This window comes from Coregonus clupeaformis, chromosome 12 (assembly GCF_020615455.1).
Source record: "Coregonus clupeaformis isolate EN_2021a chromosome 12, ASM2061545v1, whole genome shotgun sequence".
Taxonomy (NCBI): Eukaryota; Metazoa; Chordata; class Actinopteri; order Salmoniformes; family Salmonidae; genus Coregonus; species Coregonus clupeaformis.
In genome coordinates, this window is record NC_059203.1 from 7362720 (window position 1) to 7374870 (window position 12151).

A 12151-nucleotide genomic window follows, 5' to 3' on the forward strand; every position below is an offset into this window, starting at 1 on the left:
CTCACTGGCCATTCAGAACGCGCTCCATGGTAAATATGTGGTTGCTTCAAGTTGTGTATTTACGGTATTTTATGTATTGCGTTGTCATCAACTCCAATTCCAATGTTAGTCCGTTATAGCCTAGTTTTTTAACTAGCCGACAGAAACAAAATAACAAAAAGTAGGCCTATCCCATATTTGGTCACTATTTTTAACATGTTTGCAGTCCACATTGTTCTAAGGAATTGCATGACTTCAATATGGAAATATATTGTTAACATAGCATTCACACTGATATAGGACTACTGTAAAATGCATTATCTGAGCCATGGACATACCAAACGTTGTCAATAAGCAATATTACATTTACTATTGATAAGACCTATAAAGATGGAATAATTTGAATCAAATTCTAATAAAACAAGACAACAACTTGTTTTAAATAGGCTATGTCTAAATACAGTTACAGGCACCATAATTGCTCCACGTGCACATATAATATTATGCCTAAGACAGCATAGACTATGGAGGGTTTTACGCACATCCAAACTTTTCTCAAAAGCTGGAAAAATATCCAATATAAAGACAAAGTGGGAATGTCCGCTCACCGTTATACTGCTCCCAAAGAGAGTTAGATAGATAGCTATAGCCTACCATCGCTGTTGATATGGCCAGTATTTACTTTGCCATGTGAAAGGTAAACAAACAGGCAAATATAGCCTACAAGCAGATTCAGCACCACAGACAATGATCAGAATTCCCTCGATTTGACTGTTAGGTCCAACAGATGAAAGTAGAAGATGCGTTTTTTGACAAAATGATCAACGAAAAACAATAAGCAGTCTTTTTAAATAACTTGATGTTCCTAAACAGGCTGAGTCAAAACTTTTCACAGAAGCTGGACAAAAATAATGTTTAAAGGCCCAATGCAGCCATTTTTATATCAATATCAAATCATTTCTGGGTAACAATAAGCACCTTACTGTAACAGATTTCCATTAAAACGGGCAAAATTAGCTTTTTAGTAAAAAAACGATTTCTCAAGCAAGAATTCTGCTAGGACTGCCTGGGAGTGGTCTTAGTGGGGAGGGGAAAGTGAAAACTAGCTGTTGATGGCAGCCAACTTACCGCATGGTGATGTCACCATGGAAAGCAGAAACTCCCGCCCATGCAAACCTGCTGATTAGAACGTCCTGTGTAGATTGTATTCTCAACCAGCAACTATCATGAAATAACACTGATCACATTTTTTCACACATTTGCAGTGTTAGTTCCATCAGCTGTTGTACAATATGATATAAAACACAGGAAAAACTTAATGTTGACCTCAATGGGCCTTTAATAAAACATTGGTGACGTACAGAAGGCTAGTGTGTGCGCCTCTGCTGGAAAAATCTATTCCATAACCAATTGCGTTACGCTAAGACCAGCTTTTGGTCGGTCTTAAGTATCCCTAGTTGGCACACGTACACACCTAAAATATTTCCATACCTCAGCGCAAGCAAGCTAATGTTAGACAGGTAAATTGCAGAACCTGGTGCAAAGTGTGGAAAATGCCAGTGCACCAGTTTTTACATGACAAAATTGCAAACTAAGCAGCAGCTGAAAAAGAGCCCAGAGACTGATTTAGACTGGGGAACCAGGTGTGTGTAAGACCCGGTCAATCAGTGATATCAATTGATCAATTAATTGCCAAGGAGTAGTGCACCCCTGGGTTAAGGTTAGGTCTGAGGTAAGTGAGGGTAAGCTGATCCTAGACCAGTGTTTAGCCTCTGAGATGGTCTCCTCCATGTTGTGAACAGCAGCCAGCCCAGGACAGGAGCATCCCTTGTTCATACCACTGCTCAGATTGGATGAACACAGTCAATATGTATCGATTGTGAAATCCGATACATGGAGAAAAGGGCAATTACTCCATTGTGTATATGACAGCAGATGTATGGCCCCGGTGTGCAGCCCCTCGCTCAGGAGAAATCAAATAGTCAGGAAGACCGAATGAGATGCAAACAGTTTAATAGGCAATTTGTCACCTGAGACCCCCTGGAGCTGGAGTGTGCGTGGGCATCGACCGGGCAACGTGGAGCTGGGGATTCCGCTGCAGCCACTCAGTATCAGCAAGGCCAGTAGTGACATGACGGCTCTGGCGCCTAACTATAATAGCACACAGACAGATCTCCTTTAGGAATACAGCCACTCTGGTGTGAAATACAGTAAGTGATTATAATTTACAGTGAGGTGCTACTGGCTCAAGGTTTACTGTTTCCCTTCAGAACATCTGAGAAAAATAAAGCCTAGTCTGTGTATTGTGAATGTTCTGAACACAACACAACACCCCCTTAATTCCTCCCGGCTTAACACCTTGACTCCACATCCTCTAAAGCTGGTTGAGGTAATGAGTGTACACCACTCGTCAGAATATAGCCATGCAGCACTGATAATGTACAGCAGAGGAGTCCGTCACACACATCTGTTTGTAACCAATTACAGCCCTCTGACATTTCTCTATATATTTAACATTTTAGTCATTTAGCAGACACTTGACTTACAGGAGCAATTAGGGTTAAGTGCCTTGCTCAAGGGCACAACAACAGATTTTTCACCTAGTCGTCCCGGGGATTCAAACCAGCAACCTTTCGGATACTGGCTCAATGCTCTAACCACTAGACAACCTGCCGCCTTTATAGCTATTAGTACAGTAGCTAGCTAGCTCTATCTCAGCGTTTTAGTCACACTGCTCTGTATACTGAAAATGTATCAATGTAGCAGCCTTTACAGCTGAGTAGTCCATGTTTAGATCCAATCAGTCTTGATTTTTGGCAGTGTTGTCGGGCCATTTATGGCAGTTTTGTCAGGCCACGCTCAGCATCGATGTCAGGGAAGATAAACATGTGTTTGTCTGCTTACACACATCTGAAAGAAAGGCTTCTTGAGGAGAATGCATCATTAATGAATTAGACCACAGTGAGTAATACATGATCAATGACATCCAGTTGGTGATGGTCTCCAATGCCATGTGACATAGACAGTGGTAAACCAATCAAGGACAATACTGAATATCATTCTATATACACCTGCGTCAAGGATGTCAGTCAGCATTGTACATCACTTTCCCTTACTGACTTGAACAATAAGAAAACATTTCTTCACCGTGACATTTTTAAACTGCAAACCATGGTCCACATTTAGACGACCACCCACATACCGGCAGCTCCTCTTCTCCATCTGAGTGTGGGGTTGATCGTGATTGGTCAAAGCCCCCCTGTAGTTCTTTATCTGATGTGTTAAATGTCAGCCGTGTCCTGCCAGGAGCCAAGAGCCAGGTCCAGACAGCCTCTCTAGTGTTGTTCACTCCCAGGTGACTGACAGGCTGTGTGTGGTAGGAAAAGGTCTTTATGACCTGTCTGAACACAATCTCTAACAACCTGCCTTTTCTACCTCTCTCTATCTCCCATCCAGAGCTGCCAACAGGTTGGGAGAAAATAGAGGATCCAGTCTATGGGGTTTACTATGTGGAGTAAGTAGTGACACACACCTCTGGATGTATCTGTAGCGCTTCTCACTACCTCACTGTATTGTACGTTCAGAATGCATTTAACACTGAGCAGTGGCCCAGAACATTGTAAAACAACATCAAATGTAGTACACCAGACAGCTGTTGTTTTGGTCTAGTCTGTTATGGGGAAAATAGGCCATTTGTTGCTTTCATGATCATTTAGAAATGTAGTTTCTCATCTAGTGGGAGCCCCTTGGGCCTGTGCATTAATATGAATGCATTCATATGTTTTGATGTTGTTCAAAGCAATACCTTAGAGGCAGAGGCCCAGTTTTTTTTGTCTGCGATTTTTCAATATATATTATTCCAAAAAATGTCCTGTTAACTGCATAATTTCCCAGCATGTTTCTGTATTGTTTGAAGTGTAATTTCCTTACGGTGCGGTGTACTGCTCTCCTAAGTTCCTGCCGGGTTTGTGGTATGACGTGGTTTTGGTGGTGTTGTTAACCTCCTGAAGCAGTGTTCTTTAGTGATTGTGTGATGCTGTTGATATTCAGGCCTCATCGTCTCTGTCTCGTCTGATCAACCAGTCTGTACCAGACTTTACTTCCCTGACTTAAGCCCCTGGCTCCTGGAGCATTGGCCACCAGAGACGTTTTCTAACTGTGTGTTGTATTAACTCCCTCACCACTGCCTCTCTGTATCTCTCTCTTTCTTTCTCCCTCAACCATCCCTTGTCTCACCTTTTTGGCTTTCTTCTATTCTTCAATTCCTTCTCTCATACACATTTATTTCCTGTCGTCATCCCCCTTGTTCCCTCTTTTCTTTTGCTGACTCAATTAATGATCTTTCTCTATTCCTCTAACTTCCTGTGTCATTGTCCTAATTTCTCCTCCATCCCTCTCTTCATCCCTCTCTCAGTCACATCAACAGGAAGACCCAGTATGAGAACCCTATACTGGAGGCTAAGCGGCGGAAGCAGCTCGAGCAACAGCAGCCACCAGAAGGTGAGCGCTACATCCGAGGTTCGTTTCCAGCCCCGCCGGGCGTCATTCCTTTCTTTCTCCATGTCTGTGATCGTGCCTGTCTGTCTCCGTGTCCTTCTGCTCTGCTCTCTTCTCTTTATGATTTGCTATCGAGAAACCATAAAGGCATACCTATGATTTATTTTAATGGCCTTGAAAATAGGTCTTTTTACAAATTAATTTGTCAATGTTTTAAGTGTCACTGATACTCTCTCCAGTGTTTGCGCTAATATTAATGCTTTTGTAAGTGTACAGGTGTAGGTAAGTTTTTTGGTTTGACAATAATACATTAAAAGTCTGTTACAGCAATGAAAATGTATCACCATATAATAGTTATAATATTTCTGGATCTTGTTCTCCTAGTGAAAAGTATTTGAGGACAGATGCTTTAGGTCTCTTTAGTCTATACAGTCCGCTATGTATGTATTTGAACAGTGATGCAAACATTTTACATTTGGCTCTGTACTCCAGCATTTTGTATTTGAGATCAAATGTTTCATATGAGGTAACAGTACAGAATGTCACTGTTCATTTGAGGGTATTTTCAAACTGTAAATCAGATATGTATGGAAATACCCTGAAATAAAAGGTGACATTCTGTACTGTCACCTCATACGAAACATTTGATCTCAAATCCAAAATGCTGGAGTATAGAGACAAATGTAAAATGTTAGCATCACTTTCCAAATACATACTGTATGTAGGGAAGTGTATGTAGAATGTCCTCCAAATGTCCTTTCTTCATGCAGGTCACACCACTAGGAACCTGCCTATTGGTCCCCGTTCTGCAGACTCAGCTAAATGTGCTTCTGACTTGATTACCTATCTGCTGACTTTTTCTCCTTTAAGCTTAATATCTCTTTATGCTCAATATCTATTACTTTTACTCTTTCATTGATTGAATCTTGATGCTGAGAATATTAATGAAGACTTAAGCCTCTGATACACTACACAGTGAAGCTGACATTTTGATCGATCAGAGATTGTATTACATGGTATTACTTTCATCGGCAGCCATTGTGGCTCAATGCAGTACGGTAGTTTCCTAGCTACCCATTGTGGTGAACCATAAGGATCACTGTAACTGTACAGACACCAGAGACAGGAAGTGTGCCCTTTGCTGTTCCAGAATGGATAGAGGATGCCACCCTGGCTGGTGCCCCCCTGGCCAGCTATACCGCCAACCACCAGGAGACCTACAGGGACACCCAGGCCGGACCCCCACTGCCACCCCTCATCGGGCCCAAACGTGAGTCCTGGTCTGGTCAATATCCTAGTTTTGTGAGGGTATTGGTCCATTTCTGTTTGCGACATTGTGGATGTGTTCCCTCATCTCGCCCCTCTCTCTCTCTCTCTCTCTCATTCACCTCGCTCTCTCACTCACTCACTCACTCACTCTCACTCTCTCGCTCTTTCTCCATCTCTGTAAGCTCAGGCCCCTGACTGGCGCTGCCCAAAGCAACTCAAGGCCTTGATATTCCACCACACAAATCTCTCTTTTTACACAGCACTTTTAAGTCACCCTGCTTTCAAGTTCCTACACCCACTTCTCTTTAGTAAAAAAGAAAACTCCTCCTCAGTGTTACTGCGTTGGTCTGCCTATTTTGTCTTGAATTATTTCAAGGCAAACAGAAGGACACTGGCTGACTCCAAAGGTAATACATTTTTCATTGTATGCATAAGCTGTACTCCTCAACCATATAAGTGTACCATCTGCGGTTTGTTAGTCACTCTCCAATCCCTTGCGGCCATCTTCCCTGCTTTAATGTCTCCCTTTTCATTCCATCCGCTTCCTTCCACAGTCAATATATAACTTCAATAAACTCTGAATATCTCACTCCATCTCCCACATAAACTCTGTGAACATTTGTCCAACTGACAGCAGGACTGGAGCCAGTCATAGTAGAAGAGACTGAGGAATTGGATCTAGATTACAGACTCCAGACTCTAGCAGTACTTATTTCATAAGACCGACTTGGAGTCCATTTGCCTAAGCTATATGAGTCTGCTGCCAACCCCATGTCTAAAATATACCTCCCGAGTGGCCCAGCGTCGTCCAGGGTAGGGGAGGGAATGGCCGGCAGGAATGTTGGTAGAGCATGGCGTTTGCAACGCCAGGGTTGTGGGTTCGATTCCCACGGGGGGACAGTATGAAAAATATAAATAAATAATGTATGCACTCACTAACTGTAAGTCGCTCTGGATAAGAGTGTCTGCTAAATGACTAAAATGTAAAATGTAAATGTAAACACCAGACTAGAAAGATAGTTCAGTGCTGTCTTGGTCTCTATTCACTGGCAGTCTTGGTGGCACGCCAGGGTTTTACACATAAGCTTATAAACATATGTTTCTAAATCACTGGAAATTAGTCTATGATAATAACCCCTCACACTCACAAACACACAATTTCTTCCCATCCTAGTGTCAAGCCTTGAAAAGCTCTTGTACACTGTTGGCTGCCATGTACAGTACCAGTCAAAAGTTTGGACACACCTACTCATTCCAGGGTTTTTCTTTATTTTTACTATTTTCTACATTGTATAATAATATTGAAGACATCAAAAATATGAAATAACACATATGTTAAACAAATCAAAATATATTTTATATTTGAGATTCCTCAAAGTAGCCACCCTTTGCCTTGATGACAGCTTTGCACACTCTTGGCATTCTCTCAACCAGCTTCATTAGGTAGTCACCTGGAATGCATTTCCAACAGTCTTGAAGGAGTTCCCACATATGCTGAGCACTTGTTGGCTGCTTTTCCTTCACTCTGCGGTCCAACTCATCCCAAACCATCTCAATTGGTTTGAGGTCGGGTCATCTGATGCAGCACTCCATCACTCTCCTTCTTCGTCAAATAGCTTTTACACAGCCTGGAGGTGTGTTGGGTCATTGTCCTGTTGAAAAACAAATGATAGTCTCACTGAGCGCAAACCAGATGGGATGGCGTATCGCTGCAGAATGTTGTGGTAGCCATGCTGGTTAAGTGTGCCTTGAATTCTAAATAAATCAGACAGTGTCACCAGCAAGCACCCCCAAACCATCACACCTCCTCCTCCATGCTTCTCCATGCTTCATCCGTTCACCTACTCTGCGTCTCACAAAGACACGGCGGTTGGAACCAAACATCTCTAATTTGGCCTCATTAGACCAAACGACAGATTTCCACTGGTCTAATGTCCATTGCTCGTGTTTCTTGGCCCAAGCAAGTCTCTTCTTATTATTGGTGTCCTTTAGTAGTGGTTTCTTTGCAGCAATTTGACCATGAAGGCCTGATTCATACAGTCTCCTCTGAACAGTTGATGTTGAGATGTGTCTGTTACTTGAACTCTGAAGCATTTATTTGGGCTGCAATCTGAGGTGCAGTTAACTCTAATGAACTTATCCTGTGCTGCAGAGGTAACTCTGGGTCTTTCTTTCCTGTGGCGGTCCTCGCCAGTTTCATCATAGCGCTTGATGGTTTTTGCGACTGCACTTGAAGAAACTTTCAAAGTTCTTGAAATGTTCTGTATTGACTGACCTTCATGTCTTAAAGTAATGATGGACTGTTGTTTCTCTTTGCTTATTTGAGCTTTTCTTGCCATAATATAGACTCAGTCTTTTACCAAATAGGGTTATCTTCTGTATACCACCCCTAGCTTGTCACAACACAACTGATTGGCTCAAATGCATTAAGAAGGAAAGAAATTACACAAATTAACTTTTAACAAAGCACACCTGTTAATTGAAATGCATTGCAGGTGACTAGAGTCATGAAGCTGGTTGAGAGAATGCCAAGAGTGTGCAAAGCTGTCATCAAGGCAAAGGGTGGCTACTTTGAAGAATATCATGTATAAAATATATTTGGATTTGTTTAACACTTTTTTGGTTACTACATGATTCCATATGTGTTATTTCATAGTTTTGATGTCTTCACTATTATTTTACAATTTAGAAAATAGTAAAAATAAAGAAAAACCCTGGAATGAGTAGCTGTGTCCAAACTTTTGACTGGTACTGTATATAGTACTGCACCACAGTGTAATCATACACTTTTAGAATTTACAGTGAATATTATTTGACTACTCCTCTAACCATGCTGCCAGACCCAGATAAAATCCTGGGTTTGACCCAATAGTGTAACACTCCATACGGGATAGCAGCCCCCACAGACTGGGGCTGTGGCTCGGTCTGGGGGATTTACCCATAGGATTACCCCTATTCTCAGGCACAACCAGGCTGGTGCCACCTAGCTCTTGGAATCCCTCTTAGCCTAATTAATCTATCAATCATAATCAATCCCTTTATGATTACTGGAGCTCATCAAACCAACACATCTCTTACAGAGCACTCACTGATCCAGAGCCAAGACTGGTTAGGGTAACCCCTCCTCCTTTGGCTAGCACAGCACATGAGATCAGCGGGTCCTTATGAAAGGTATGTAAGGCTTATGTGTGTGTGTGTTCCCCAGGAGGGAAGCCGTTCTTCACGAGGAACCCGGCGGAGCTGAAGGGAACCTTTATCAACACCAAACTAAGGAAGAGCCACCGAGGGTTTGGCTTCACCGTTGTCGGGGGCGACGAGCCTGATGAGTTCCTACAGATTAAGAGTCTGGTTCTGGACGGACCTGCTGCCGTCGACGGCAAGATGGAGACAGGTGGGCCTCCGCTCTGTCGTTCCGTGTCATTATTAAGAGGTGGTCACAAACTCTTTGAGAGCTACAGAGGGTGCAGGCTTCTGTTCCAACCATGCACTAAAACAGTTGACTTATCAAGCTTGGTTGATTAACTGAATCTGGTGCTCTCCAGGATCCGGGTGGGTGAGCACTGAATGGTGTACGTGTTATAGTGTAGTGTAGGTGTTCTAATTGAGCAATATACAGTTCAAGTGTTACTTCCGTGATTTGAAGTGTTACTTCCAATTTGTGACATGTAGTTAATTATCCAACATGAATTTAACCTTCTCTTCCCCTAGGTGACGTGATCGTGAGTGTCAATGACACATGCGTGCTGGGCTACACCCACGCCCAGGTGGTGAAGGTCTTCCAGTCCATCCAAATCGGCTCCATGGTCAACCTGGAGCTGTGCCGTGGCTACCCCCTGCCCTTTGACCCTGACGACCCCAACACTAGCCTGGTGACCTCCGTGGCCATCGTGGACAAGGAGCCTATCATCATTAACGGCCAGGAGAGCTACGACTCCCCATCCAGCCACGGCAGCCAGACCGGAGGCCCCGTTAACGGGTTGAGAGAGTCAGGACCCCACAGCCCCTCCTCCGCCGAGGTGGCATCCAACGGCTCGCACGGTTACCCCAGCGACTCGGTGACGCTGGCGTCGTCCATAGCAACGCAGCCAGAGCTGATCACAGTGCACATGGAGAAGGGAGACAAAGGCTTTGGGTTCACCATCGCAGACAGCCCTGCAGGGGGAGGACAGAGGGTCAAACAGATCGTAGACTACCCCCGCTGCAGGGGCCTGAAGGAGGGGGACATTATTGTGGAGGTGAACAAGAGGAACGTCCAGAGCATGAGCCACAACCAGGTGGTGGACCTGCTCAGCAAGTGCCCCAAAGGAAGTGAGGTCACCATGCTGGTGCAGAGAGGTGGAGGTAAGACATAGACACACTAAACCGGACCAACATGCAACATTTTGAGTTCTGGTTGGCAAGCTTTCCTCTTACTCCCGCGTCTTCTCTCCGTCGCCATTTTCAGGAATCTGGAAGTTGAAAAAAATTGTTTTGTTAGATAACGGTTAATGACACGCTCTGGAACTTTGGGCTGAATGTTTCAATGTGTAGTTCATACATGCAGAATCTATGAGCAGAATTACTGTCTTACCTCGATTAGCCACAACATCCCTAGTTTGAAAGCGACTGTTTTTCTGGAAGCTGTGCTATGCCATTTTCCCCCATGTGGGCCAGCCCCCTAGCAGTTTGAGTTGTAATCAATGAGCTTCAGCCCCTCGCCATGAGTGACAGCTAGCAAGATGCACACACAGCAGAGCGAGAGAAAGAGCAGTGATGTGGTACGCAATTTTCGGGGACCACTTTTGGCTCGTGAGCGCTACTATCAGAACTACTGGCTCAGAAGTATGCAAAAGTACTGAAGAATCTCTTTAACCTCAAAGTCTAAGCCTTTTTGGGGGGGAATAACGATTTGAAGTGTCTGCCCTATATCTAAGAGATATAAGAAAGCTCAGGAAATATTTGTTTTTTTGGACACACATTGGACACATATTTAACCCCTTATTTTTGTTGGCACAAAACTACCTCCATACTTCCATTCGTTTGTATGGGTTAACTTCAGACGAGTCCCGTATTAGTTTGTAGCTCAAACGGTTCGGACACTACAGACAGAAGTTGGCACATCAGCGTTACCGACTTACTTACTTACTTCAGACGAGTCCCGTGACACTTGTGGGGGTGGTAGAGCTAAATGGAAAACACCATTGTGAGAGTCTCTCCTTTCCATAGAGTAGTTTGTAGGCCAAACCTTTCGGACGCTACAGTGAGAAGACCGATTTTCGGGATGTCTCATGGTCTGACAAACACCGCTGTAGCTCTGCCACCTTCCACCGCAGATGCAGAAGGCCGCCATAGCTTATACTGACGGATTTTGATGGGGATTTTTTTATTATGTTACTTAGTTTGATGAACGGGTGCGTCAATACACTCTTAAGGATAGGTTATCCCTAAAACAACACAAAAGAGAAAGTTACGTTATTGAGATCCAATTGTGGTGTCTAATTTTTTCCACCCTAGCTTTGTGTGTATGTGTGTGTGTCCATGTGCGTTTGTGCCTGCGAGCGTGCAGATTTGACTGTGTCTGTGCCATTAAACGTTCTATTGAGAACTCAGGACAGGATTTTGACAAGGTGTATGATTGGAAAAATGGTCTCACAAAAGAGCTGAAGAGAAGACTCAGTGTATGATGGGGAATGATTGAATTTTGGTCTCACTCCAATCCCCAGACAGACAGTACCCACTACCCAGAACACACCTCCACAAAGAGCCCTGACTCACACTGAGAGAGACATGTAATTGGAACGTTTTCACTGAGACAGAGCGGTTAGAACTGGCATTGGAAGTTCTCTGAATTATTCATTTGTGGAATTGAAGGACCTGAACATCCGTCCTGTAATGCTCAGTGTTGAGAAACGGAACAGGACATTGACTCGGCGCTCTGCTCTCACAAATTGCTACGCTCCTCTCCCTTTCTTGCTTTATTAATGACCGCCATTAGTCTGAGGGGGCTGTGTACAAGCTCATAAAATGCTACAGCCAGTACGCATTTTATGGATTGTCAATAACACAAAATGTTTGTGCGTTTAACAGAGACTCCCTGGACCAGAGAGCGGTGAGCAGGGTGGGCGGGACGGTTAGAGAGTATCATTCCTCAATGTGTCATGGATGGAAGACTGAGCTGATATGAAAGCAAAGAGCAAAGCAGAGACATGCTTTAGGTCTATACAGAGTGTGCCACTACTCTCTGGAAAGCAGAGGACTACTCAGCACAGGATTGCTTTGACAATTTACCTTGAAAACATGTGGTGAACCTATTGACTCATGAGTGTCATGTATGGGTAGTACAAATATTACGAGTTCTCTTTCTCTATGGTTCACGTAGTTCATAGTTCAGTGGGTGCTACATGTCATAAAGCTCTGTCCTCTCAGT

The 12151-nt window shown here is 43.7% G+C and overlaps 1 protein-coding gene across 8 annotated transcripts in view; it reads left to right on the plus strand.

Moving 5' to 3' along the window:
• The window catches only part of magi1b (membrane associated guanylate kinase, WW and PDZ domain containing 1b), a 220745-nt gene that overhangs the window by 175070 nt on the left and 33524 nt on the right, over nucleotides 1–12151 (plus strand). For 6 of the 8 annotated variants that reach the window (XM_045223672.1, XM_045223677.1, XM_045223673.1 and 3 more), the window contains 5 exons: nucleotides 3436–3493; nucleotides 4394–4497; nucleotides 5627–5746; nucleotides 8951–9136; nucleotides 9454–10086. In XM_045223672.1, the coding sequence (XP_045079607.1) occupies nucleotides 3436–3493; nucleotides 4394–4497; nucleotides 5627–5746; nucleotides 8951–9136; nucleotides 9454–10086 (1101 nt within the window). The remainder of the gene's footprint in view (nucleotides 1–3435; nucleotides 3494–4393; nucleotides 4498–5626; nucleotides 5747–8950; nucleotides 9137–9453; nucleotides 10087–12151) is intronic. The other 2 variants (XM_045223674.1, XM_045223680.1) reach the window with 1 other exon arrangement.